Raw genomic sequence first — 23,465 nt, 5'->3', positions numbered from 1 at the left:
AGCCCGCCTGCTGTGCCGCTTGGGTGCATCGCAGGGTGCTGGTTAAATGGACGAGTACTACCTTAGGCCACAATGTACCTCATTTGGTCTCGTATAGGGGCTCATGCCAAGCTACGAGGTTGACTAGCAGAACGGCCTCGGGGGATCTCGACCCATGATTGAGTTGATGCCATCCATCATGAGGTTTGTGCTGGTTGGGGTGATGATTGGAGCCCTGGCTGGGTGGAAAAGGGGCCAGACGGGTGGACGGGTGCGACCAGCTGGCATCAGCCAGTGACGTCTGGCATTGGCCGAGGCAAGCATGGAAGCCGACGATATGCGGCGGCCAAGCTCTCCATGTCCCCCAGCTCTTTGGCTCTGCAACTTGCCGATCAACCCCTCGTTACCATTCTCATATCAATTCAACTTCGAAAATGTTTTCAATTCGCCCAGCGATTTGCAGGGCGTGCAGGAAGGCTCAGCTACGCCCCGTAAGAGGGTTTGCGACCGCCAGCGGCCCGATCCAGCAACCGTCCCGCGACAACTACGTTAAGCTGATCGAGGTCGGCCCTCGCGATGGACTGCAGAATGAGAAGAAGACGATACCCCTCGCCACCAAGATCGAGCTGATTGAGAGGCTCGCCAAGACCGGCGTGTCTACGATTGAGGGAGGCTCTTTTGTCGCTCCGAAATGGGTTCCCCAGGTAAGTCAGAGAAAGTGGCCTGACAAACACTCAAAGCTGTGTTGCTGACGGTTGTGACTTCTTCAGATGGCCAATTCGAACGATATTCTTGAGCACATCCTGACACGAAAGATCCCCTCGCCATCACAAACGTCATACTCTTTTCTCGCCCCAAACATCAAGGGATTGCATAATGCCCAGGCGCTGCTGGCCAAGTACCCCGGCGCTTTCGCATCACAGCTTCAACCCTCGGCCGACGAGGCGACGCCCGCCATCGAGGTCGCCGTCTTTGCGGCCGCGACCGAGTCTTTCTCCAAGAAAAACCTCAACTGCGACATCGCGACATCACTAGACCGCTTCCGCGACGTCATTCGCGAAGCAAAGGGGGCCGGACTTCGCGTCCGTGCATACGTCTCCGTTGTCCTCGGCTGCCCTTTCGAGGGCTACGACGTCGATCCGCACAAGGTCGCTGAGATCGCGACAGAGCTGCTGGAATCGGGCGCTGACGAGGTTTCGCTGGGCGACACCACCGGCATGGGCACCGCTCCGCGGACGAAGGAGCTGCTGAACTGCATGCGGGCTGCCGGCATCAGGAACGAGGATATTGCGATGCATTTCCACGACACATACGGCCAGGCGCTCGTGAACACTGCCGTCTCACTGGAGCACGGCATCCGCATGTTTGACAGCAGTGTTGGTGGGCTTGGAGGATGCCCTTACAGCCCTGGTGCGACTGGCAACGTGGCTACGGAGAACATGATCTACTTTATTGAGAGTTTGGGCATGGAAACCGGCATTGATCTGGATGCCATGTCGGATATCGGTGCTTGGATCACGGGAGAGCTGGGCAAGGCCAACGACAGCACTGTTGGCAAGGCGGTGCTGGGAGCCAGAGCTCGTGAGGCGACGACGGCGTAATCCGGTTATTTCAGCAGGTAATAAAAACAAATAAAAACCATGCCAATGAATTCCTCCAAAATATCAGACATGCTCTTTAGCTGAGAGGCGTATTAGTGCATTGGCTTCCCCGCCAGTTGGTGTAGTGAGACCAAAACGTCCAAAGACGACTGGGAATGAGGTGCAGTCATGTGATGTCACTGCCACACTGCCGCTAGCGCCCCAAACTGACACTGGCACCGACACTGGGAGCTCCCAGGCCCGCGCCCCCAGTGATCTTATCGGCGCCACCAGCTTGCCGAGCGGGCTCCACCAAGACGAGGCAAGCTCCAGTGCGGTAGACGACACTGTACCTGCCAACCTCCTCCAGCTACGTACATCGCCTTGCAACGATCCATCAACCCGCCGTCCACGCCCTTCCTATCGACGCCCTCGCTTCAACACGCATTGTCTTCTAATCGGGCGCTGTCTCTCTGATTGTCGAAGCAATGAGTGACCCGCGGGAGCCCTCCTACTCCATCGTGCCGAGACTTCGGTACAACACCGTCGGCGGTGTCAACGGACCCCTCGTCATCCTCGAGAATGTGCGTGTCGCTCGCTGCGCGCTGGATTTCGCCATGGCATTCTGTGGACGGCGCTGACTTCGCTTCCAGGTCAAATTCCCTAGATACAACGAGATTGTCTCCCTGACTCTGCCTGATGGAACCAACAGACAGGGTCAGGTCCTCGAGGCTCGAGGTATTTACCTATCCGACTCACATCTACAGTGACGTGATTGCTAACGAATATCTACAGGTGACCGAGCCGTCGTCCAGGTATGCGAGTCGAGCGATCATTCGAAGAACACCGATTGACGATGGAATAGGTCTTTGAGGGAACAACAGGCATCGATGTCCAGAAGGTATGAGATCACCGGCATCTCGACAAAGAATACATGCGCTAAATTCCTGTCAGACGAAAGTTGAGTTCACGGGCCAGAGCTTGAAGCTCGGTGTGTCGGAGGACATGCTTGGCCGTATCTTCGATGGTTCCGGACGGGCTATCGACAAGGGCCCCAAGGTCCTGGCCGAGGACTACCTCGACATCAACGGCAGTCCCATTAACCCCTTCACCCGTGTAGGCTCTCCCCCCCAAACATCATCCTGGCCGAGGCCCTGACATATCGTAGGATTACCCCGAGGAGATGATCTCGACTGGTATCTCTGCCATCGACACCATGAACTCCATCGCCCGTGGCCAAAAGATCCCCATTTTCTCTTCGTCCGGTCTGCCGCACAACGAAATCGCCGCTCAGATTTGCCGACAGGCTAGTTTGGTCCAGAAGCAGGGCATCACCAACAAGGGCGTCCACGACGGCCACGAGGAGAACTTCTCCATTGTTTTCGGCGCCATGGGTGTCAACTTGGAGACGGCCAGATTCTTCACTCGCGATTTCGAGGAGAACGGCAGTTTGGAGCGTGTCACTCTTTTCCTCAACCTTGCCAACGACCCTACGTAAGTTTTCTCGAGAAAGTGGAAACCGAGGTGGAAGCTGACATGCATGCAGTATCGAGCGTATTATTACTCCTCGTCTCGCTCTTACTACCGCCGAATACTACGCCTACCAGCTCGAGAAGCACGTTCTCGTCATTTTGACTGACTTGTCCGCTTACTGCGACGCTCTTCGTGAGGTCTCGGCCGCTCGTGAGGAAGTCCCGGGTCGTCGTGGTTACCCCGGTTACATGTACACTGATTTGTCCACCATTTACGAGCGAGCTGGCCGTGTGGCTGGACGAAACGGTTCCATCACCCAGGTGCCCATTTTGACCATGCCCAACGAGGATATCACTCACCCCATTCCCGATTTGACGGGTTACATTACCGAGGGTCAAATCTTTATCGACAGAGCTCTGTACAACCGTGGTATCTACCCGCCCATCAACGTCCTGCCGTCCCTGTCCCGTCTCATGAAGTCTGCCATTGGCGAGGGCATGACCCGCAAGGACCACGGCGATGTTTCCAACCAGCTCTACGCCAAGTACGCCATTGGTCGTGACGCCGCTGCCATGAAGGCTGTCGTCGGTGAGGAGGCTCTGTCGGCCGAGGACAAGCTTTCTCTGGAGTTCCTCGAGAAGTTTGAGCGCCAGTTCATCAACCAGGGCCAGTACGAGGCGCGCACTATTTACGAGTCTCTCGACCTTGCATGGAGCTTGCTCCGTCTCTACCCCAAGGACTTGCTCAACCGTATTCCCGGCAAGATCCTCAACGAGTTTTACCAGCGTGCGGCAAAGGAGGCCAAGGACAAGGGCAAACAGAGGGCGCAGGTGCAGCAAAACGAGGAGAACCTGATCGACGCATAAGCGGGGGACACTGCGTGCGGGTGCTTGATATCCTCGAGGGATCGGCAGTGTGAAAGTATAGCCGGCCGACATTTGTGTATACGTATGTGGGGGCCCGAGAGTGCGTAGTGGGCAACTTTTGGACCTAGACAATGGCATGCAATTATTAGTTCTTAACCAAGTCATGTCTCAGTGATGTGTCTGTTTATGCAGAGAATGCGCCGCGACGCCTTCATGTAATAAATCTCAAATATGTCTTCTTGAAGGAAGGAAAGAGTTCGAATTGATGTGGACAATGTTCTGTTGACTATCTGGGTCTTAATGTATTAACACTGGAGCTGTTGATGCGATGGACGACGAGGTGGCCGAGATCCAGTCTGCAGCGGGTTGGATGGAGGTTACGGTGCACGGGCCAACTTCGTCAACCAGCCGCACCGCCTCATCGAACCCCACATCCTCCACACTGAGCCAACTCCCCACCATTGCCTACGGCTACCTTACCTCACCTCCCGACCTTACGCAAGGCGATTTCCTACGCAAAGGCCCACGACGAACACCTCCCAATCCCGCCCCTTGACAACGCTGCACGATAATTTCTACTCGGACTTTTCGTACACGCATACCGAGAGCCGATTACAATTTCAAACCCCGTGCGGAATTTCTACCCGACGACAATGTCTATCATCCAGCAGCACACATCTGCCACGCTTGGCGACACCTGGCGGACCATCAACATCGACGCCCTGCAGGAGGACTCGCCGCACAACTTCGACACGTCGTCGCTGCACCCCCCGCAGCCCGAAATCGGCGAGGATGAAGTGCGACAGCTTGCTGGCCAGGTGCGGCAGCTGCTCCGCGGCGGGGATGCCGAGGGAGCGCTGAGGGGATGCTTGGAGTTCCCCGTTTACAACGGCCCTGATGCTGCCAAGGTGCGTGGGAGTCCCTTATTTTGCTAGCCCCGGCCGAAAACCATGCAGAGGCTAGGCAGAGTTGCTAATGAGTTTTTGGTTGTAATAGGATGCCCACCTCCAGACCATCACCGAGGTCCTCCAGTCCATCAAGGCCTCCGAGATGACGCCCCTCCTTAAGGCCATCTACGGCTCCGCCGGCGGCCCCGAGCTGGTCGACGTCCTCATGAAGTACATCTACAAGGGCATGGCCGGCTCCGCGGGCTCCTCCGGTGCCCTGAGGTCGCCGCCGCCGCAGGCCGCACCGGGCGGGTTCAGCCAGGTTGGCGGACGACCGGGTGGCACGAACGAGAGCGTGGGTAGCGCGATGAGCGTGCTGCTCAGCTGGCATGAGAAGGTTGTCGATGTGGCCGGCTTGGGAAGCATTGGCCGTGTCATGACGGACTGGAGACGGGTTTAAGAAGTGCGCCAGGGGGGGAAGGGGAATGTAATGAAGTTCATGACGATTGAGCATCCAGCGGGTTGAGGCGTTGCCTGTCCTGAAGCCCAACAAAGCTTCTCTTGAACGAAAGCGAATTAGACAGCCAGACAAGTCGCGCCGAAAATGAAAGCCATAGATTTTTGTTCATGTGTTTTTACAGATTTTGGTGTTTGTACAGGTCCGGCCCCATCTAGCTGGACTCTAGGATGTCCTTGAGGTTCACCTCTCCGCTGCCCCTAGGCAGGGCCTTAGGCTGCTCTCCTCCCTCATGCCATCCGATCATGTAAATGATTCTGAACGTGGCGGGGATGCTCCCGTCTGCGTTGCCGTGAAGCTCCCTGTAGATGCCCTCGTTCGCCAGCAGCACCTCCCGCCTGATGGCGCCCATCTCCCGGCCGAGGATTGCGTTGCCCTCGCCCATGGCCTGCAGGTCCTGCATCAAGGCGAACGTGTCCGGGTAGTCGACAATGATGTCGTCGACGTCGACGGTCAACATCTTGAATCCGGCGCGCTGCATCAAACCACCGACGTCGCGGACGTCTGCCAGCGGGGACACATGCGGCGAGATGCCGCCTCGCCTCTCCTGTTCCGCGAGCTGCAGCGACGTACGCAGCTCAAACAGGCTGTCACCGCCGAGCATGGCTCCCATGAAGGGGCTATCGGGCTTCAGGACGTTGTTGATCTGCGTCAGGACGCCGGGGAGGTCGTTGATCCAGTGCAGACTCAAGGAGCTGAGGACGAGGTCGAAGGAGGCGGGCTCGAAGGGGACATGCTCCTCGTCGACGAGGACCTGGCGGGTGATGTTGATGTCGGAGTTGAAGGGGAGGTCGGCGTCGCGGTGGAGGAGAGCGTGGGAGGACTCGGCAGCGATGAGCTCATCGATTCGGGTCGCCAGAGGGGCGGAGATGGGCTTCGCGGGATCCGGATCGGGGTTCTCTCGCGTGAGAGCCCGGGCGATGTTGCAGGAGTTTGCGCCGAGGTCGAGAACGCGGGGGAAACTTCGCTTGATGTCCTAATTTGTTTACGACTTCGTCAGTGTCTGTGGCGGATACCTAAACCCCCATGGTTTGCACCAAGCAGAGCGAGGATGGGGACGAGGGGGCGGGGGGAGGTTGCAAGCGTACGAGTAATCTCTCGCAGAGACGGTTTGCGACCTCGTCCTTGAGGTAATCAGCCTGCCGACCGGCCTCCGGGTTTGAAGCCGCACGCTCCTTCTGCAGCCATTTCGTGTGGCGGTTGAAAATCTGGAAAGCCGGGGCGCCGCCGCCGGCTGTGAAGGCGTAGGACCGGCGGGAGGCAGCTCCGGCGAAGAGCCGTGAGCTCGGCGTCGCGGCAGACGGCGCGAGGCAAAGCCGTTTGATCGTTTGGCTCATTACGGGCATTACATGTCTGGACTGGAGGGTGGGAACGGACATGGAGGAGGTAGTAGCTCCCTCAATTGGGCGGTTGCAGGAGAGGGAGGGTGGGCTATAGGGGATGCTCGGAAACGAAGGTTTTCTTATTTTTGGACTGACAGCTGGGGGGGCTCCAGCTTCTCTCACAATGGGAATTTCCCGACCTCGATGATGCAGCGACTTGCGATTGACGGGAACGAGTTTAGTTTAGCGCGCCAGGGTACGTACCTTGACGGGAGCGACGGGGGTTTATTCGATGTGCTTGTGCTGCACGGGCCCGTCTTGCTTGTGCGTGCTGAGGAAACCCCCCCAGTCCATGTTCCCCCCCTCTCTCCCCCTAAATTGCTCTCCAACCCAACTGTCATTCCAGCACCGAGAACGACATGGTGCGGTGTGGGTGCAAGTACCTTGTAACCCCCCGACGCGCCCAGTCTTCAAGCAACCAAGTGCGCCGGCAACAGTGCCTTACGGGCGCTGGGACGCTTACCTCACGTTGGACTTGCAGCGGCGTACTGCCCGTGTCGGGGTGGCTTGACAAGGCCTGTCGCACGCGCTCTAGCTATCCGTGCTTTTTGTGTTCAGGACCATCTCCACACTTTTGGCAGCATTCCCAAGCCTTCCGGGCCTGAACCTCCACTGGTCTTTAGAGTGTCGTTTTCTCGCCCGTGAACCCCTCGACCCCCTTTCCTTGGAGCTGTTTCCTGCCCACCCGGTGCAACATCGCGCATCGACAGCTCATTCGATCTCAAAGCCCAGCCTTTGACCGCACCCCCTCCAACGCTTGCACGCCCGCCATAGGGACTTTGTGTGCTTCGCCCGATTCCCCGGACGCATTGCGAGACGCCCTCAGCGGGACTTGCCGGCCGGTTTCGACCTCGATTCGCCGAGTCCACCGTACACCGAACGACGGCTGATCCCCCAAAACTCCACGTAGAAGCGGTTGGGGTTCCGGACAGTCAATCCAACGAAACCACGCGCGCGCATGGAGTGATCACCCAACGCTCGCCCCAGAGCAGCTTTCCTCCCGAACGTACAACGAGCCGACCACCGTCTCCCCGAACGTCGAACCCAAACCCGCGCCGTTCTACCAACGCTTTGGCAAGCCCGCCAATTGCCTGCCAGCCCGTCCCGTCCCGCTAAGAGAGGGGAGGGAGCCTTGTTGGGAGAGAAGAGAGAAAGAGAGACGTAGCTTTAGTACGGCACTCCGTCAGACCCGACAACCACCGCAATCATGTCGTCCTCGGCGGCCGGCTTTCTCGGTCGCTCGAGCAGCAACAACTCGAACATGCGAGGATTGGTTCAATTCATTGCCGATCTGAGAAATGCAAGAGCCAGGGAGCTGGAGGAGAAGAGAATCAACAAGGAGTTGGCCAACATTCGGTGAGCCCCGACCCCGAAAGCTGTTCCGTGACGGGTATGCTGACAGAGGTTCTGTCCACAGGCAAAAGTTCAAGGGTGAGGATGGATCGCAGTGTGCAGGCGGCGCGGTGCAGCGGTACTAATGGGTCTACAGACGGTAACCTCAGCGGCTATCACAAGAAGAAATACGTGTGCAAGGTATGGACTCTCGTTAGCAGCGTTGGGCAGAGACATTGTGCTGACACCCGGCGAAGCTCCTCTACATCTATATCCTCGGATGGAACGTCGACTTCGGCCACCTCGAGGCGGTCAACCTCATCTCGGCGAACAAATACTCGGAAAAGCAGATTGGCTACCTCGCCATGACCCTGTTCCTGCACGAGAAGCACGAGCTCCTGCACCTGGTCGTCAACAGCATACGAAAGGACCTGCTAGATCACAACGAGCTGTTCAATTGCTTGGCTCTCCACGCGATTGCGAACGTTGGTGGTAGGGAAATGGGAGAGGCCCTGAGTGGAGAGGTCCACAGGCTTCTCATCTCGCCGTACGTGTAGTTGGCCCTCCTCCCTCCGAAGCTCCAGCTAACAGGAACTACACAGCACTTCCAAGGCGTTTGTGAAGAAGAAGGCGTCGCTCACCCTCCTCCGCCTCTACCGCAAAAACCCCGACATCGTCCAACCGCAATGGGCAGAGCGCATTATATCCCTGATGGACGACGTGGACATTGGCGTGGCTCTGTCCATCACATCACTCGTCATGGCCCTTGCTCAAGACAACCTGGATCAGTACAAGGGCGCATACTCGAAGGCTGCCGCGAGGTTGAAGAGAATCATCATCGATGGGGAGTACACGCCCGACTACCTATACTACAAGGTCCCGTGCCCCTGGGTCCAAGTCAAGCTTCTGCGCTTGCTGCAGTACTTCCCTCCCTCAGGTGCGTTGATGAATGAAACACAAGGTTGGATGCCCCGGTACTGACTGCTATAGACGATACCCACGTCCGTGAGATGATCCGGGAGTCTCTGCAAAAGATTCTGAATCTCGCCATGGAACAGACCAAGAACGTGCAGCAGAACAACGCGCAGAACGCTGTCCTCTTCGAAGCCATCAACCTGATTATCCACCTCGACAACGAGAATGCTCTGCTGAAGCAGATCTCATCTCGCCTAGGGCGGTTCTTGACTTCTAGGGAAACCAACGTCCGCTACTTGGGATTGGAGGCGATGACGCATCTCGCAGCCCGAATCGACACTCTGGAGCCGATCAAGCAGCACCAGGATGTCATTCTGGGTTCCCTCAAGGACAGAGATATCAGTGTGCGGAGGAAGGGTCTCGACCTTCTCTACAGTATGTGCGATTCGTCGAATGCTCAAGTCATCGTCGGCGAGCTTCTCCACTACCTCCAAAACGCCGACTTCGCAATCCGGGAGGAGATGGTGTTGAAGATTGCCATTTTGACAGAGAGATACGCCACTGATGTTCAGTGGTATGTCGACATTTCGCTGCGTCTTATTGCCATGGCCGGCGATCACGTCAGTGATGAGGTGTGGCAGCGTGTCATCCAGATTGTGACGAACAATGAGGAGCTGCAGGTCTACGCGGCGCAGCACTCGTTGCAGTATGTCAAGTCGGATCACTGCCACGAAACACTGGTCAAGATCGGAGCGTACATTCTGGGCGAGTTTGGTCATCTCATCGCAGACCAGCCCAAATGCAGCCCTATCGAGCAGTTCCTGGCTCTCCAGAGCAAGGTTGCCGCTTGCTCGTCAAGTACAAGGGCCATGATCCTTTCTTGCTACGTCAAATTCGTCAACCTCTTCCCTGAGATTAAGCCTCAGCTTCTGAAGGCATTCCAAGTTTTCAGTCATACGCTCGACTCTGAGCTACAGCAGAGAGCGTGCGAATATCTGACGATGGCGACCATGCCGACTGACGATCTCCTCCGAACGGTATGCGACGAAATGCCGCCGTTCTCCGAACGACAATCCGCACTTCTTGCTAGAGTGCATCAGAAGCACGCCAACACCAGTGATAAGCGAACCTGGATTGTGGGCGGCAAGGATGCCAATGCGGACGTGGCAGAAATGAAGATTGCTAAGGAGGGCGGCCTGAGGCGGACTTTCAGTACCAACGGCAACCCGCCCGCGGTCAATGGAGGCGCAAACGGTGCCAACGGTCACGGCAACGGCGTAAACGACCTGGCCGGACTGGACATGATGAACCTCGGACCTGCCGAGCCCAAGACGAAGGCACCCAACCTAGCGAGTGCAGCACACTTGTCTCCCAACTGGGAGATTGGATACAACAATCTGCTACTCAAGGCTGAAGGCGTGTTGTACGAGGACGGTCAGATCCAAGTTGGTGTGCGGTCTGAGTACAGAGGGCAGATGGCGTGCTTGATCCTTTACTTCAAGAATAAGACGCCTACAGCACTGGGCTCTTTTACTACGACACTGGATCTTGACGACAACGAGAAGGGCAAGCTTACGTGGGACGTCAAGAACCTGCCGGAGAGCACAATCTACCAGGGAGGACAGTCCCAGCAGGTCATCATGTTTGAGTCGAAGAGAGTGTTTGACAAGAGCCCGACAGTACGCATCAGCTATCTCGCTGGCGCTCTGCAGGCCGTCACTCTCAAGCTGCCAATCACCGCTCACAAGTTCATGGACCCCGCAGATCTGTCTGCCGAAGACTTCTTCAGGCGATGGAAGCAGATTGGCGGTGCTCCCCGAGAGGCCCAACATATCTTTGGTCTGTCCCCCGGGAAGTCGGATAGGGACATAACCGAGTCCTTCGTTCGACAGACAGTTGACGGCTTCCGGTGGCGTATTCTTGACGGCGTTGATCCTAATGCGAAGAACTTTGTCGGTGCCAGTGTTCTCCATACCTCTGAGGCGGGCAAGTTTGGTTGCTTGATGCGTCTTGAGCCGAACTACGGAACCAAGGTTTGTTTCCCCTTCACAATTCATGTTTTTACTGCCTTTTGCTAACCTAACCAAGATGATCCGTCTTACCATCCGCGCCACGGACGAGAGTGTTCCCGCCGTTCTTTTGAAGATCATGCAGGAACGTCTCGGCGCTGGCTTCTCGCCAGAGAAGTTCCAAGCTCCAACCCCGGCCGAGATATCGGACGCATTTAGCAATATTCTGGTCACATAGCCCCCTCCAGTTGTAATACACCCAATATCTCGTAATGACATACCCACCTTGTTTTCTTCTCCCTATCTTTGTTCCCCCGTCCTCGAATTCTTCTGCATGGCAAGCTACTGGGGTGGCGTCAGGTGGCATCGTGGTAGCAGTCGTTCCCTATAGTTCCGGAGTGGAGGTTGATGCTGCCCAAAGGAAGCATAATGAAAAGTACATATCGGTACATTGTCGGTTCCCCTGGCTGGCCATTGCGTATTCTGCCCGTGGTCTCGTTCCGTGACTGTTATTGCTTGTGGATTGTGCCTGGGTCTCTGACGTAGTCCTCGAGTCTTCCGCGAGACTTGACCAACACCTACGGGATCAAGAGCATGCCTTGTGTTATGAGGCTCGTGATGATATTGTTAAGCCACAGGAGGGTGAGTTACGGCCGTGAGGAAGACTATGTCTCTGTCTATCAACTCTTGTCCACTAACTACGCGGTTTTTTACTGTTTTGTTGTGTTGATTACGGTGGCTTTTTGGTGACGTCTTTGTGCAAGCTGTACCTCCCGTTGCTGATGAGCTTTACGGTATTTGGAAATTCGTGTTGCTTTGGAGACTTCTTTTTGCCAGCCATCGGCGCTTGGTGGAAGAGGGCTGAGGAGGTTTAAGGGAGGAGGGGGCATTCAAATCAGCCCTATGGCCATGACAGCTAACAACCCCGTCAATTATTTATGACGTCGGCTGGGCCGTCTCCTTCGAGACCCCGTCACCGCCACCTCTGTCACCACCTCAGGCCTGACAGGTCTCCAACCTGAAGGATAAACATCCGCTGGGGCTGGGGGGCCCTCACTGACACCTTTGGCCGACTGGTAGGCATTGGACGATATTATGCCGGTGCGGTACACGTGTTGGAGAAAATGGAAGTCGGGCCGCCTTTCCTCGAAGCGATATCCATCCAGCATGTGTCCCGCGATATGTTGCATACGTTGAGAGAAGTTCATCCCTGCATCGGTACCACGTTGAGTGTTGAAGATGAAGTCGTCACAGTACCAACATACACACATCGTGGGAAACATGCCTTTTAAATGATCATCCTCGGCGTGTCGAATCCACAGATCTACCTCATCCAGTCGGAATTCTTTCGGACATCCGGTCCAAGGCTGGAATTCGCAAGACAGCATGTGTGTTCTTGCTGGAGCCGGCATCCGCTGTTTCGAGCTGTCTCGCCCAGTGGCGGGCGTAGGGAGGTAGTCCAACTCAGAAGTGTTTCTGGTGTCCATAGAACCCGCTTCAGTTTCATCGTCACTGGATTCATGGACCGACTCAAAATTCCTTCCAGTGCTTATAGTGCCTGCTTTAGTTTCATTATTACTGGATTCGCAGTATTGTCTTAAATCTTTGATCTCGGGCAGAGCAGACAAGGCTAGGTCCCTTTGATGATTACCAACATGACTCCCGTATCTCCCCAGAGATGGAAGGCTCACTAAGCAAAAGGGACATTCAATTTTCGTGTTAGAATCCAAAGGCTGTGAGCTCAAATTGGTCAATGTGGTCAGAGTATCAGAGTAATACTTGTATGCTGCTTCCGAATGGTCCCTTTCTAGATGCTCCCGGGACTTGGCGGCGGAAGAGTAGGTGGCGGAGCAACCCAACGGGCACCGGTAGGTTCTCAAATGGTTTTGCAACATGTGTTGCATCCAATCCTGCCGTCTCGAAAAGTCTGGTGACGCGCAGTCTTCGTCAAGACAAGTATAAGGTCGAAGATCGCTGTAGACATGCTCCCTAATGGACTTTTGGTCAGCTTGTAGATGCAGGAAGCATACATATCGTTGGGCTTACCTCCACGAAATAGCATTTTTTATGGAAACCACCGTGTAGCAGTAAGGGCATTGGAATGGCCCGCTGGCCGCTTCTTTCGGCAAGGCAGGAACATTGCTTTTCCCCATCACCTTGGCGGGCTTCATGGATGGATCGTGCCAAACTTCGCCTTCCGAGCCGGAAGATTCAGTGAATTCGTTGTCTGATGCGATAAATTCCTCGCCGTAGTTTTTGTGAGAGGGGATAATAAATGGTTCAGTCTCTGGTTCGTCGGCGTCTCCCTGAAGTTTGAGGCTGTAAGTGGTGTTATGGTGATTGGCCTCTCGATACCTAAAATACTCGCGGCGCCGTGATACAGCCCTTCCCAGACGGATTGCGAGACGGCCGTTGATTTTCTCAAACTTTTCATTGACAAGCTTGATATCGAGGTTTTCGTCTACAAAGACGCCCGCCAGCTTGGAAGCCATGATCTGGTCGTGTGGAGCAGGGCTGTGGATGGAAACGCTGAGCCGCGCAAGGCAATCAACCACTTCGGTGACGTCCTCTACAATCTGCGCAATCTCTGTCCCAGTCTCCAGGTCGTCCGTGGACTCCGCGCTACTGTCGGCCTCAAAATCCCAGGGTGTCTCCAAGCCGGCAATGATCTGTACGGCATCGTGCAGCGAATCTCTTAGGTCTTTTAGAAGCTGAGAGACTTGCTTACGGATATGCGAAGCATCACGGAGTCGATACTCCAAGGAGGCTTGTCCTGTTCTGAGCGCACCAACATCACCAGACCAGACCTTGAATTGGGCCAGTTCATCGACCAGCTTGATTCGGAGTGGCTGGTGCAAGATTTCATCTTTGGATTCCTGGATGGCATTGAGGACGGACACGAAAGAGTCGGCTATCTCAGAGGCAAGGCTTGCGGTGCTCTCTGTCATGACTGTAAAACCAAAGACCAGCAACAAGAAGGCAATCAGAATGAACTGGTCAATAAGTGAAATTCGACTCGAGTTTTGACTGCCACATCTACTGGATAAAAAAATGTGGAAAAAAGGGTTGCTAAATATGTAGGCGCAAACGCACTCGCAAACAGACCAGACACAGTGTAAAAGCCACCCGATAGATCTCAAAGATCACCTGGAACGAAGACATCTTAGCCGGAGATGTCGTCAGTTGACGCAAAGTAACCCCGCATCATGCACAAATCAATATTTGTCTTGGGGGGTAGTGCAGGCTGGCCAATCTTAGGAGAGGCTACCGGTTCAGAGGCAAAGAAAATGCGCGATAAGGAAGCGCCGTTTCACCATCTATATCTCTTCAGTTCCAGACATCACAAGACTTCCCAAGGAAAGATTATTTGTCGCAAAGGCCTTCGTACGGTAGCGATGTCTGGTTTTGAGGTAGCTGGCGTTGTTTTGGGCAGCATCCCCCTCATCGTATCAGCTCTCGAGCACTACAAACAGGGCATGTCGACCATCAAGACGTGGCGCAACTATGACCGGGAGCTGAGGAGCCTCATCCGAAATCTCGAGACAGAAAAGATTAGGTTTCAGGATATTTGCGAGAAACTCCTCATCGGTCTTGTGCCATCCTCTCAAATTGAGCACATGGTTGATGATCCATTTGGTCGATTGTGGCGTCAAGACTCTGTCCAGGACGCGATCAAAGCCCGTCTGTGGAGGTCTTATGAACTATTTCATAGTATTGTGAAAGATATGGAAGCTGCCATCAAGGATATCATGAGACGGCTTGATCTTCAACCGGATGGAAAGGTAGGGGATGGTTCGGAGACCAAAGGCTATCAACCTTTGCTGACTTTAAATGCAGATAAAATGGACAGAAGCCTCGTTCATGGTCAGGGAATTTAGGCGCGCCAGCTTCGCTATCAAGAGGTCTGACCACAAAGATTCAATCAACACCATCAAGGACAGCATATCAAGCCTCGAATCATTGATAGATCGGAATATCAAGATGGAGCCCGGGAGGACGCTAAGATCTCAAGGTAGAATGGCAAGGCTGGTCCACGAGGTGTCTAGCAGCGTGTATCGCGCGCTGCTTTCGGGGTTTTCATGCACCTGCGCCCACAAAGTGCATCTGGGCCTCACATCAAGGCTCATAAAGGCGACACGGACCTTTGACGACTCGGTCATGCAGAAGATTACATTTCAACTTGCATTGACTTATGATACCCAACGTGGCATGGATGATAATCAAGAGGCTCGTCAGAAAACTCTATGGGAAGAGATATTCATTAGAACGATTCCGCCAGAAATGCTCTACAGCCTGATTTCTAGACCAAAGCCACCGGAAAACTCTCGGCCTTCAATAACAAAACAGAACATTGCCTCTTCCGCTGCATTTCGATCATCATCGACCACAGCTACTTGCGTTGAGGAAACAGTCATTCCGGTAAAGACCCTCCAGAGTGAACTTTCGTCTCTAGGTGGAAACTATGGCGGTGTCGACTTTCACAAAAACATCAATGTATGCGAAAAAATTCGCCGAGCTCAAAAACAGACCGCCGTTCATTGCTACGGCACAATTTCCGATGAAACTCCGCAAACGTCATACACATTCGGCATTTACCCACAACAAAGTATGGATAGCCGAGATAATCTGTCGACAGTGACATTAAGAGAAGTACTGGAGAAGCCACTCATGTTCCCTTACATGTCGGTTCCGGTCAAACTGCACCTGGCAGCCATCATCTCATCGAGCTTCCTTCAGCTACACCAAACACCCTGGCTTCCAGACACTCTGACGAGCCGAGATATCCTATTTTTGAAGAGGGGATCAGACATGGAGCTTGACTATGAGCACACCTTCGTCATGAAAAAACTCCCGGCGGAAGTCCCAAAAACGCTGCCCTGCGGCTCGTTTCCCAGCAGCCGCAACCCAGCATTACTCTCGCTCGGAATCTTGCTTCTGGAGCTGAGGCTTGGTAGCACGATCGAATCGTTTCATAATCAGCACGAGCTTCCTCCGAGTGGTGCCTCAAGCCTCATGCATGAATCCATTACAGCGCATAGACTTCTGCAACAGAAACAACTGGGCAGCTTGAGGTACACCAGCGCGGTGCAGCGATGCTTGTGGGGAGAGTTCGGTCGGGAAAACCTCGATCTGAGCAGCGAAGCATTCACGCAGGAAGTTTACGAAAAAGTTGTTGCCTTACTGGAGACTGACCTGAGAGATGCGACGGGGTCTTTTGGCATCGCTGTCGGTTAGTGCTTTAGAGGACGTTCTTGTATAGAGTTTATAAAAATCCATATATAAGTAGCCTATTTTGCTGTATACTACGACGACGACTCTTTGTGCGAAAAGCCCGACTTTCATCGGACGGGTCGCGGCATTTCCGGACGCCAATCCGGGCGCTAACGGGGTGTGGGGCCGCCTGGGTCCGAGGTCAAGTCGGCGGTGAGACTTGGTTGGAGATGTCGCCAGTTTCCGTTCAGGGTCAGCCCAACCACTTTGAGACAACTCCCATAACCTGACGTCATGTTTTTATCATCATCACGTTGACAGAGTGCTATGAAAGTCTTCAGTCGACTCAGTGTCACACCGGCGCTTGTGCTTGGCGAAACAGTCACCGCCTATGATCCCTATGCTGCCTATGTCTTCAAGGCTGCCAAAGAAGACAAAAGAAGGGAGCTACCAGGAAAACAAGAGAAGGAACCTACATGTAACAGTATCTTTGAGACTGCCTTCCCCATCCAACACACGTTGCCCAAACACTTCGAAACTCGCATCATCATCTCGTAGGCAAGCAAGCAACCAAAAAGAAACACTCCCAGCAAGATATACACGCCCAAAAAGAAAAATCTCATGACCCCCACCCGATTTGAACGGATAACCTTTCGATGAACTCTTGAGCTGGAGTCGAACGCGCTACCGTTGCGCCAGAGGGCCAGATGCTATTTGATGAAAGGGGTGAAGAAAATGCCGCATATGTAGCTCAGGTGGGGCGATTTGGCGCAGGAATGAACATCGATCTTGTGCGGGGTTGGCCCCACAGTATACCTAGTTCCCAGTTCGGCCACAACCTTAACCAGCACGTGGGTGCAACAACTCGACGTTGAAGACAAGCCCGAACAGTCGCCGATGGGGTTCACTTACGAATCCCTGGGAAGCTAGCTTTGATCGGAAACAAAGCCTGCCATGGCCGAAGTATCCGTTCTTCCAACGGGGTGCCTTTGGCGCCTTGATTTCTGCCAAATGTCGCTGAGAGCGCTGAGACCCCGAGTCAGCCATCCGACAAACCTACCCACACCCACAAGGTACCTTTCGCCCAAGTCGGGTAACGAGTGACAACGGGTGATCGACATCAACTTTTACCTTTTATTCGTTCCACATATTTTCCACAGGCGCTTAAGCCGGCGTCAAGTCAATTGCAACGTGTGCCTGGAGTCCAGCGAGGTGAGTTGCTTGCATCGGAGGTTCATTGCCGTCTTCGGCAGGCGACAAGAGGGCTCCTTGCAAGATCTCCAATCTCGGTCACATGCGGTCAGCAGCGTTCCATGCTGGTGTGGCAGGACCTGTCACTGATGCTTCAGCGGCGGGCGGGATTGCCCGCCCAAAGTGCGCCTCGGCCGGGTCTTCTTAAATTCGAAGGGGCGGGGAGAGCACGAGTTAACTTTGCACATCGTTCCCATCCCCTCCATCTATCGGCCGAGAAATGTCGACTGCTGATCCCGCTTTGACGTCCCTGCGTGGATTTCGCCGTCGCCCAGGCCATCGTACGGTGTAATTGCAACACATTCACCACATGCATTTTGGGCAGTCACTGAGATTCAAAAAATGCAAGACTTAAAAGGTTTATGTATTAGGGGGCCGTCATAAGAGAGCGCCAAAAGCCCTCGCCCCTTACTAAGAGTACATTATGTGCATGAAGTTCGTCCGCGAAGCCGGCCAAGTGGCCGGCTCCCAATTAAAAAAGAGGTGTAATGATCATCACTCTCATCCCGTTCCTCGTAATCTCTCACACCAGCACCTTTTTGAAGAACCCAACAACCCGTCAAGGAACGCCTTTTTACAGGGCGGCCTTGCCAAGGTTGTTGTTGAAGTTGCCCTCCTTCATGGGCACGTTGGCGCTGCCGAAGTCGGTGTTCTCGAGAGCGGTGCGCGCGGCGGACGGCAGAGACTCCCACGCGATGAGGGGCTGCTGGCCGCCGACGTCGCTGGTGAAGATCATCTGGTGGTTAACGGGGAAGATGCTGCGGTAGCCGACGCGCGGGTGGGTGGTGCCGGTGTAGTCGATGCCAGAGGTCTTCTTGTCGTATTCGCCGTGGGCGGAGACGGAGACGCCCAGGACGGTGGCGGACGTGGAGGCCGCGGAGAGCCAGACGACGACGTTCTCCCAGTCGTGGCGGTGGCCCAGGCCGGTGGAGGGCGAGTCCTTGGGCATGTAGTACGAGTACATGATGGCGTAGGCGCCGTTGTAAGAGGCGCCGCGGGCGTAGACCTGGCCGGTGCTGGAGGAGCAGCCGCCGTTGGAAGAGCCGGTGGGGCTGAGGCCGCCGCTGGAATCGATGTTAGTCTCGGGCGGGAGAATGGGAGGGGGAGAGACGAGGGGGCTTACCTGGTGTCGCCGGCGGCGTTGACGGCGGGGAAGGGCACGCAGCCGTTCACGACCTTGAGGTAGGGCTTGTACTTGAGGTACAGGCTGCCGACGGTGCCCGAGGGGACAGTCTCGGAGAAGCCAACAACGGCATCGTGGGCAATGACAGCGCGGGGCTCGAGGGGAGCGGCGATGGTGCCGGCTGCGGCGGCGAGCCAGGAGGCGAGACGGAAGACGGAGGGGGCCATTGTGGATGAGGAGGGTAAAGGGGTGAGAGGGCGATGGTGAGGATGAGGGTGAGGTGAGTTGGTGGTTGAGAATATGTCAGATGAACTGGGGGATCGTCTCTATATATGTCGATCCGATCTCTGAAACTGTCACGACTGCAGACAACAGTAGTGGAGCGGAATTCTGCTTCTGTAAAGTAAAGGGGTGGCAGACTAGGCTTGTTCCTGCATCAGATCAGCGTAGTCTTGCGTCTTATAGTCGATTCTCCCCGTCTCGTCCTCTCATAACGTGCCATCCATACACGGGCTGAGGGTGTCTACAAGGGGGCCCTAAGAGACAGAACCAATATCCCACAACGCAATCATTTCCGAGCGATGGCACTCTGGATCTAATCACTTGAGCTCCCCGTCCTTCTCCTTTCGACCCCGCCCGTGGCATGGCACTGCTACGCCATTGGGCCGTGGTTGGACAGGGTGCAAGTGCCGCGTGCCGGTGCTAGTATCTCAGGCCCCTCTTGCTCGTGAAGAAACCCCTGGCGGGAAGAGAGGAGAAGCAGACGATATCGCGGGATTCAAAAGGTTAGCAGCTGCCGCTTGGGGGCCACCCGCACCGGCGGAGGGAGACAGGTGGTTGGGGGAATTTGGCCCCCGGGTAGGGGACCTGGCACTGAGGTACCGAGCTGATCCCTGCCAGCGTTCCTGGAATCGGCATATTGGTCCGCCGCCAGTGGGAGGCCATGTAACCTGGGCATCCCCGCTCGAGCGTTGAGCGTCAGCGCCAATTTGCACGTTTTGGCGGTGACGGAAGCCCGCCGATGGGAATTGAGTTGTGGAGAAAGAGCCACTGCTCGATGCACTATCGTGCTTGGCTCGGCCGAGTGGGCAATATTGGTGGTTTTTGCATACCGGTGATGACGCCGAGCATGGATGACGACGAGGGAGCCCGTCTCAGCCGCACACGCGGCAAACGGCTATGCATGGCATGATATGCGCTTCCGACTCGCCACTTGCGTATTGTGCTGGAGCCGGGCTGTCACGCCGTCGCAGTTGCGGCGTGGGATGAATGATGGGCCGTTTTACAAAGCGTTTCGACGCAACCCGCGCGACCCAGCGACCGCGGGCAGGGATATATGTCGACTGGTCGTATAGGTGTGGACATCGGCAGCATTTATTGACTCTCCTTTGAGCTTCGGACAAGCTTTTCAGTTCCACTTGACAATTCGGACCTTGGGGTTCTTGATCATGAGAACACAAGGGTCCAGTAATTAATTAGAGAGGCCTGCAGCTGGCTGACCTTGGTTAGGTGTGGTCCAGGCGTCTTTTGGGCTGTCCCTTTTCCGTCGTGTTCCTATGCCCGAGTCAGTTCTCGGGACCTTCCGACTCCATGGGTTCCCGGATGGGCTCTTTCAATGGGTCCCAAAGCAGGCGTAGGAATGGCGAAATTTGGGTGAGACGAAATTGCGGCGGATATCGGGCCCAGATAAAGCGTCCATAGGGGAAGGTGAGAAGAGGTCAGACCAAACCCGTCAACTTGTTATCGTCGTTTTGCAAGAAAAAAAATCCCAAGGGCCTCGTGATGAGCCCTCGGCGAGTCAAGACCGACATGATGTTGTTACATATCTAAATCTGCTGAGAGGAATTGAGATGGGTATCACAGGCTTTCCGAACATCGTAACAACAACGACCCATGACAAAAAATTTATCGCGCCCTTCAAAAATCAGGGGCATTCCTTCCCGGAGCTCCTCCCAGGCTTATCAACCGATTTCGAAATCCCGCGGACCAAAAAATGAAAAAAGAAAGCAAAAAAGATTTAGACACCGCTCAGCTAAAGTCCCACGATTCTCCCCACAACTCATTCAAGTTCAATCCCAGAGCTTCAAGACTAAAGTCGGGATTGAACGATTGCGTCTTTGACAACAAACTGTCAGCGACGAGCGCTGGGGAGAAGTCTTCGTGAAGACTCACCTGCGGGTCAATGGATGCTGGCATCCACGGCAGAGGTTGAGGCAGCAACCCGTCGACGGTGTTTTGCGACGACGGGTATCCCTGGAAGGTGAACGGAGTAACCGACTTCGGGGAGCGAGTCAGCAACTGCTCAATGCTCGACAGAGGGTCTTGGATTCTCACCTTGGGTCTATCCGGAATCTCCAAGCCGGGGATCTTGGACAACTCCGATTGTTGGCTCGACACGGGCGGTTCTTGATTCGCCAACAGCTTGTAGTGCAGATTGACGAACCGTTCCGCGGACGATGCCTTGGCTTGTTCCGTGGTCTTCGTTCCCAGATGGGCCTCGAGCAGGCCGAGGGCCGAGCACATGATTGAGTAGCCCCATGGCTCATTGTTGCCGCACCGGAGGATTCTGTCCTCCTTCATGGAGAGGCATTTCTCGAGGAGCTTGACCGTGTGTTGCGAGTTGATCATGATCATGTTGGTTGATCCTCGCGGCTGAAGCATCGTGACGCTGCAGAGGTTGACAGCCGTGGTCAGCGCGTCCTCGCGCAGGAAGTTCAGGCATCGGGTGCCCTGCTCGTAGAGCTTGTCGTGCAGAAGGACGATATCTCGCGCGGCGTTGTAGTAGATGATTTCCGAGTACTGGTACTTGGCGTTGGATTTACGGAGCTTGAGGAAGGGCTGGTGAAGAGGGATGATGTACTGGCGGAGTTGGATATGAAGGAGCGTGTAGGCGAGAAGAGGCCGCTTGCCGCCGTGCGTGTTGTTGTTGTTGTGCTCCCAGGACGGCAATGAGTCGATCTCGTGAGTTATGTCGTTCGTGTATCGAATGACTTGGTCGTAGTCGACCTGCCCTGGTGATCCGCAGAGAAGCCGGCTCAGCTCCATGCGCAAGGGCAGACTCTGACGGGCCAGGTTCTGATAAGAAGAGTATGTGTACTCCTTCGCGTGCTTGGACGGGGGCAGTTGGGTCGTGTCCTCGTCAAAGTCCTCGTCGTCCAAATTCCTCGGCGGCTGCACATCGTAGTGCAGTTGGCTCACCAGCGTGGGCAGTCCGTGGTCGAACGAGGCTTGCATGTCAAACTCCTGCACCGTTGCCCATATCCTTCGCCTCATCTCCTGGTTGTACACTGAGATCTTGCCCGACATGTGGCTAGGCTCTCGGTGCAATCCGACTGAGATGCCGTCCTGGATGAGGGCTCCCGAGTTCGTCCAGAAGCGCTTCTTCTTCACTGTGTTTACCCGCCTGCTGAGATACAGGAGACATGCCACTTGGTAGTGAATGAGCTTCCGATGCTTCATGCTCTGGCTGCTCTGCCATTCTTCGACCGCCTTGATCCACTTTTCGGCGTTGTTCTGGGCGTTTGAAATCATACCTGTGAATCTCAGAGACTCGTGAGTGTGAACACAGTTGGCGACTGCGCAGATGGCCAGGACAAGGGCTGTGAGGGCGGCGTAGCGGTATTCGGAGGGGTTCTCCCAGAACTGTGAATATTCCCTGCGGAACGTGGGAATGTGGATGATGCGGTGCATTTGCTCGAACTGGTCAATGTAGACTTCGACCAGCGCATCGGCTTGCTCCTTGGGCGGCAGCAAAGCCTCGAGATGAGGGTCGCGCTGAGCATAGAGCTTGTCTCTATCTTCCTTGCGCTTCTTGCGATCCTTGCGGTCATGAGCCTTCACCGGCTTCAGCCACTCATCTGCCGTCTCCTTCATGAAGGGGCACAGGCCAGTCAACTGTGAAACGATCAGACAACTGTCCACAAAGCGAAAAATAAAAATTTCGTGGAATCTCAAATGAGAAGCTCTCATATGGGGGTTTGAAAAGACCTACCTCGATAAACGCCATTGTGGCGTTGTGGGGACCAAAATACCGCGTTCTGAACTCCTTTCCTCTGAAGAAGCGCAGCTCTGACTTGTCTCCGTCGCTGTACTGGTGCCAACATGACTGCATTTCCGAGTTGTTCGCGCAAGGATCTGCGGGCGCATCACTGGTCTCATCCTTCTGGGTGAGCGGGGAATGCGTGCCGGCAATGGTGCTCCCATCAAATGAAGACATGGCCTGTCGTGTGAGCTGAGTTTTAAGCTGGGAGACCTCAAGTTCGAGCCGGCGAATGCGGTCATGGTCCTTGGCCGCCTCCCGGATGACGGAAATCTCTGACTCTTTTCCTGACATGGCCAATTCGCCGTTTCTTCGCGAGTCCAGCTGGGCGAAGGCGGGTGGAACGCCGGAGCTGGCGTTCAAAACAACACCCGACTTGGTCTCGTAGGTGCAGCGGTCCGGTGTGCCGCTTTTCAGACACCGCTGGCACGGGTACCCTCTGTCACAGGACAGCTTCCTTCGGCGACACTCCAGACAGCTTAGGCGTACGCGCTGGCGCTTGCGAGGGTGCTGCGAGTTCTCGTCGTCGTCTCGCGAATTGGCGGGAGACAAGCTCCCAGATTCGTCTACTGAGAGAGGAGACATTGTGTGGTTGTTCATGTATGCGACTCAATATTGCAGCGCAAGAGGCGAGAATGATCAAAAACGAGGAAAAAATATGCCGCGCGTAAGGCAGGCTACCGTCATGGTTATATCAAATAGTACGAAGTGACAAAGCGATCGATCAGCCTCCGGACCGGAGAAGCCACTTTTTACCTGCCGTTTGCTGTCAAGATGTGATTGAAATCAAGGGAAGAAAACTTCCCCCTGCCCGCCAGTGCCGCCAGTTACCGCCGAGGGACGGTCGTTCATGCTCTAACTCTCCCCAGGCAGAATTTTGCGGCATCAGTGTTAAGAAACC

The 23,465-nt window shown here is 55.0% G+C and overlaps 8 protein-coding genes across 8 annotated transcripts; 4 read left to right on the top strand and 4 right to left on the bottom strand.

Moving 5' to 3' along the window:
• Positions 1-413: 413 nt before the first annotated feature.
• Positions 414-1,580, top strand: EsH8_II_000237 (hydroxymethylglutaryl-CoA lyase; the record flags this gene model as incomplete). The annotated part of the gene is made up of 2 exons (XM_083263535.1): positions 414-683; positions 750-1,580. The coding sequence occupies 2 exons, from the start codon at positions 414-416 to the stop codon at positions 1,578-1,580; spliced, it is 1,101 nt and encodes a 366-aa protein (XP_083120857.1).
• Positions 1,581-2,047: 467 nt separating this feature from the next.
• On the top strand, positions 2,048-3,898 carry EsH8_II_000236 (H(+)-transporting V1 sector ATPase subunit B; the record flags this gene model as incomplete). Its single annotated transcript, XM_083263534.1, has 7 exons — positions 2,048-2,143; positions 2,213-2,297; positions 2,355-2,374; positions 2,425-2,460; positions 2,514-2,675; positions 2,728-3,053; positions 3,106-3,898. 7 exons carry the CDS (start codon positions 2,048-2,050, stop codon positions 3,896-3,898), a joined length of 1,518 nt encoding a protein of 505 aa, XP_083120856.1.
• Positions 3,899-4,551: 653 nt separating this feature from the next.
• EsH8_II_000235 (actin-related protein 2/3 complex subunit 5) lies at positions 4,552-5,245 on the top strand (the record flags this gene model as incomplete). Its single annotated transcript, XM_083263533.1, has 2 exons — positions 4,552-4,806; positions 4,895-5,245. The coding sequence occupies 2 exons, from the start codon at positions 4,552-4,554 to the stop codon at positions 5,243-5,245; spliced, it is 606 nt and encodes a 201-aa protein (XP_083120855.1).
• A 211-nt stretch (positions 5,246-5,456) lies between these two features.
• On the bottom strand, positions 5,457-6,681 carry EsH8_II_000234 (S-adenosyl-L-methionine-dependent methyltransferase; the record flags this gene model as incomplete). The annotated part of the gene is made up of 2 exons (XM_083263532.1): positions 5,457-6,278; positions 6,391-6,681. The coding sequence occupies 2 exons, from the start codon at positions 6,679-6,681 to the stop codon at positions 5,457-5,459; spliced, it is 1,113 nt and encodes a 370-aa protein (XP_083120854.1).
• Positions 6,682-7,891: 1,210 nt separating this feature from the next.
• On the top strand, positions 7,892-11,178 carry EsH8_II_000233 (adaptin N terminal region-domain-containing protein; the record flags this gene model as incomplete). Its single annotated transcript, XM_083263531.1, has 7 exons — positions 7,892-8,040; positions 8,102-8,115; positions 8,174-8,217; positions 8,274-8,563; positions 8,619-8,953; positions 9,007-10,964; positions 11,020-11,178. 7 exons carry the CDS (start codon positions 7,892-7,894, stop codon positions 11,176-11,178), a joined length of 2,949 nt encoding a protein of 982 aa, XP_083120853.1.
• A 1,804-nt stretch (positions 11,179-12,982) lies between these two features.
• On the bottom strand, positions 12,983-13,888 carry EsH8_II_000232 (uncharacterized protein; the record flags this gene model as incomplete). The annotated part of the gene is made up of 1 exon (XM_083263530.1): positions 12,983-13,888. The coding sequence occupies one exon, from the start codon at positions 13,886-13,888 to the stop codon at positions 12,983-12,985; it is 906 nt and encodes a 301-aa protein (XP_083120852.1).
• A 4,088-nt stretch (positions 13,889-17,976) lies between these two features.
• Positions 17,977-18,752, bottom strand: EsH8_II_000231 (necrosis inducing protein-domain-containing protein; the record flags this gene model as incomplete). Its single annotated transcript, XM_083263529.1, has 2 exons — positions 17,977-18,466; positions 18,526-18,752. The coding sequence occupies 2 exons, from the start codon at positions 18,750-18,752 to the stop codon at positions 17,977-17,979; spliced, it is 717 nt and encodes a 238-aa protein (XP_083120851.1).
• Positions 18,753-20,553: 1,801 nt separating this feature from the next.
• On the bottom strand, positions 20,554-23,149 carry EsH8_II_000230 (uncharacterized protein; the record flags this gene model as incomplete). Its single annotated transcript, XM_083263528.1, has 4 exons — positions 20,554-20,640; positions 20,698-20,802; positions 20,860-22,419; positions 22,517-23,149. The coding sequence occupies 4 exons, from the start codon at positions 23,147-23,149 to the stop codon at positions 20,554-20,556; spliced, it is 2,385 nt and encodes a 794-aa protein (XP_083120850.1).
• Between the last annotated feature and the right edge of the window lie 316 nt (positions 23,150-23,465).

This window comes from Colletotrichum jinshuiense, chromosome 2 (assembly GCF_051148585.1).
Source record: "Colletotrichum jinshuiense chromosome 2, complete sequence".
Lineage (NCBI taxonomy): Eukaryota > Fungi > Ascomycota > Sordariomycetes > Glomerellales > Glomerellaceae > Colletotrichum > Colletotrichum jinshuiense.
Note: the sequence above shows the minus strand (reverse complement) of the source record. Positions and strands in the feature narration are given on the sequence as shown.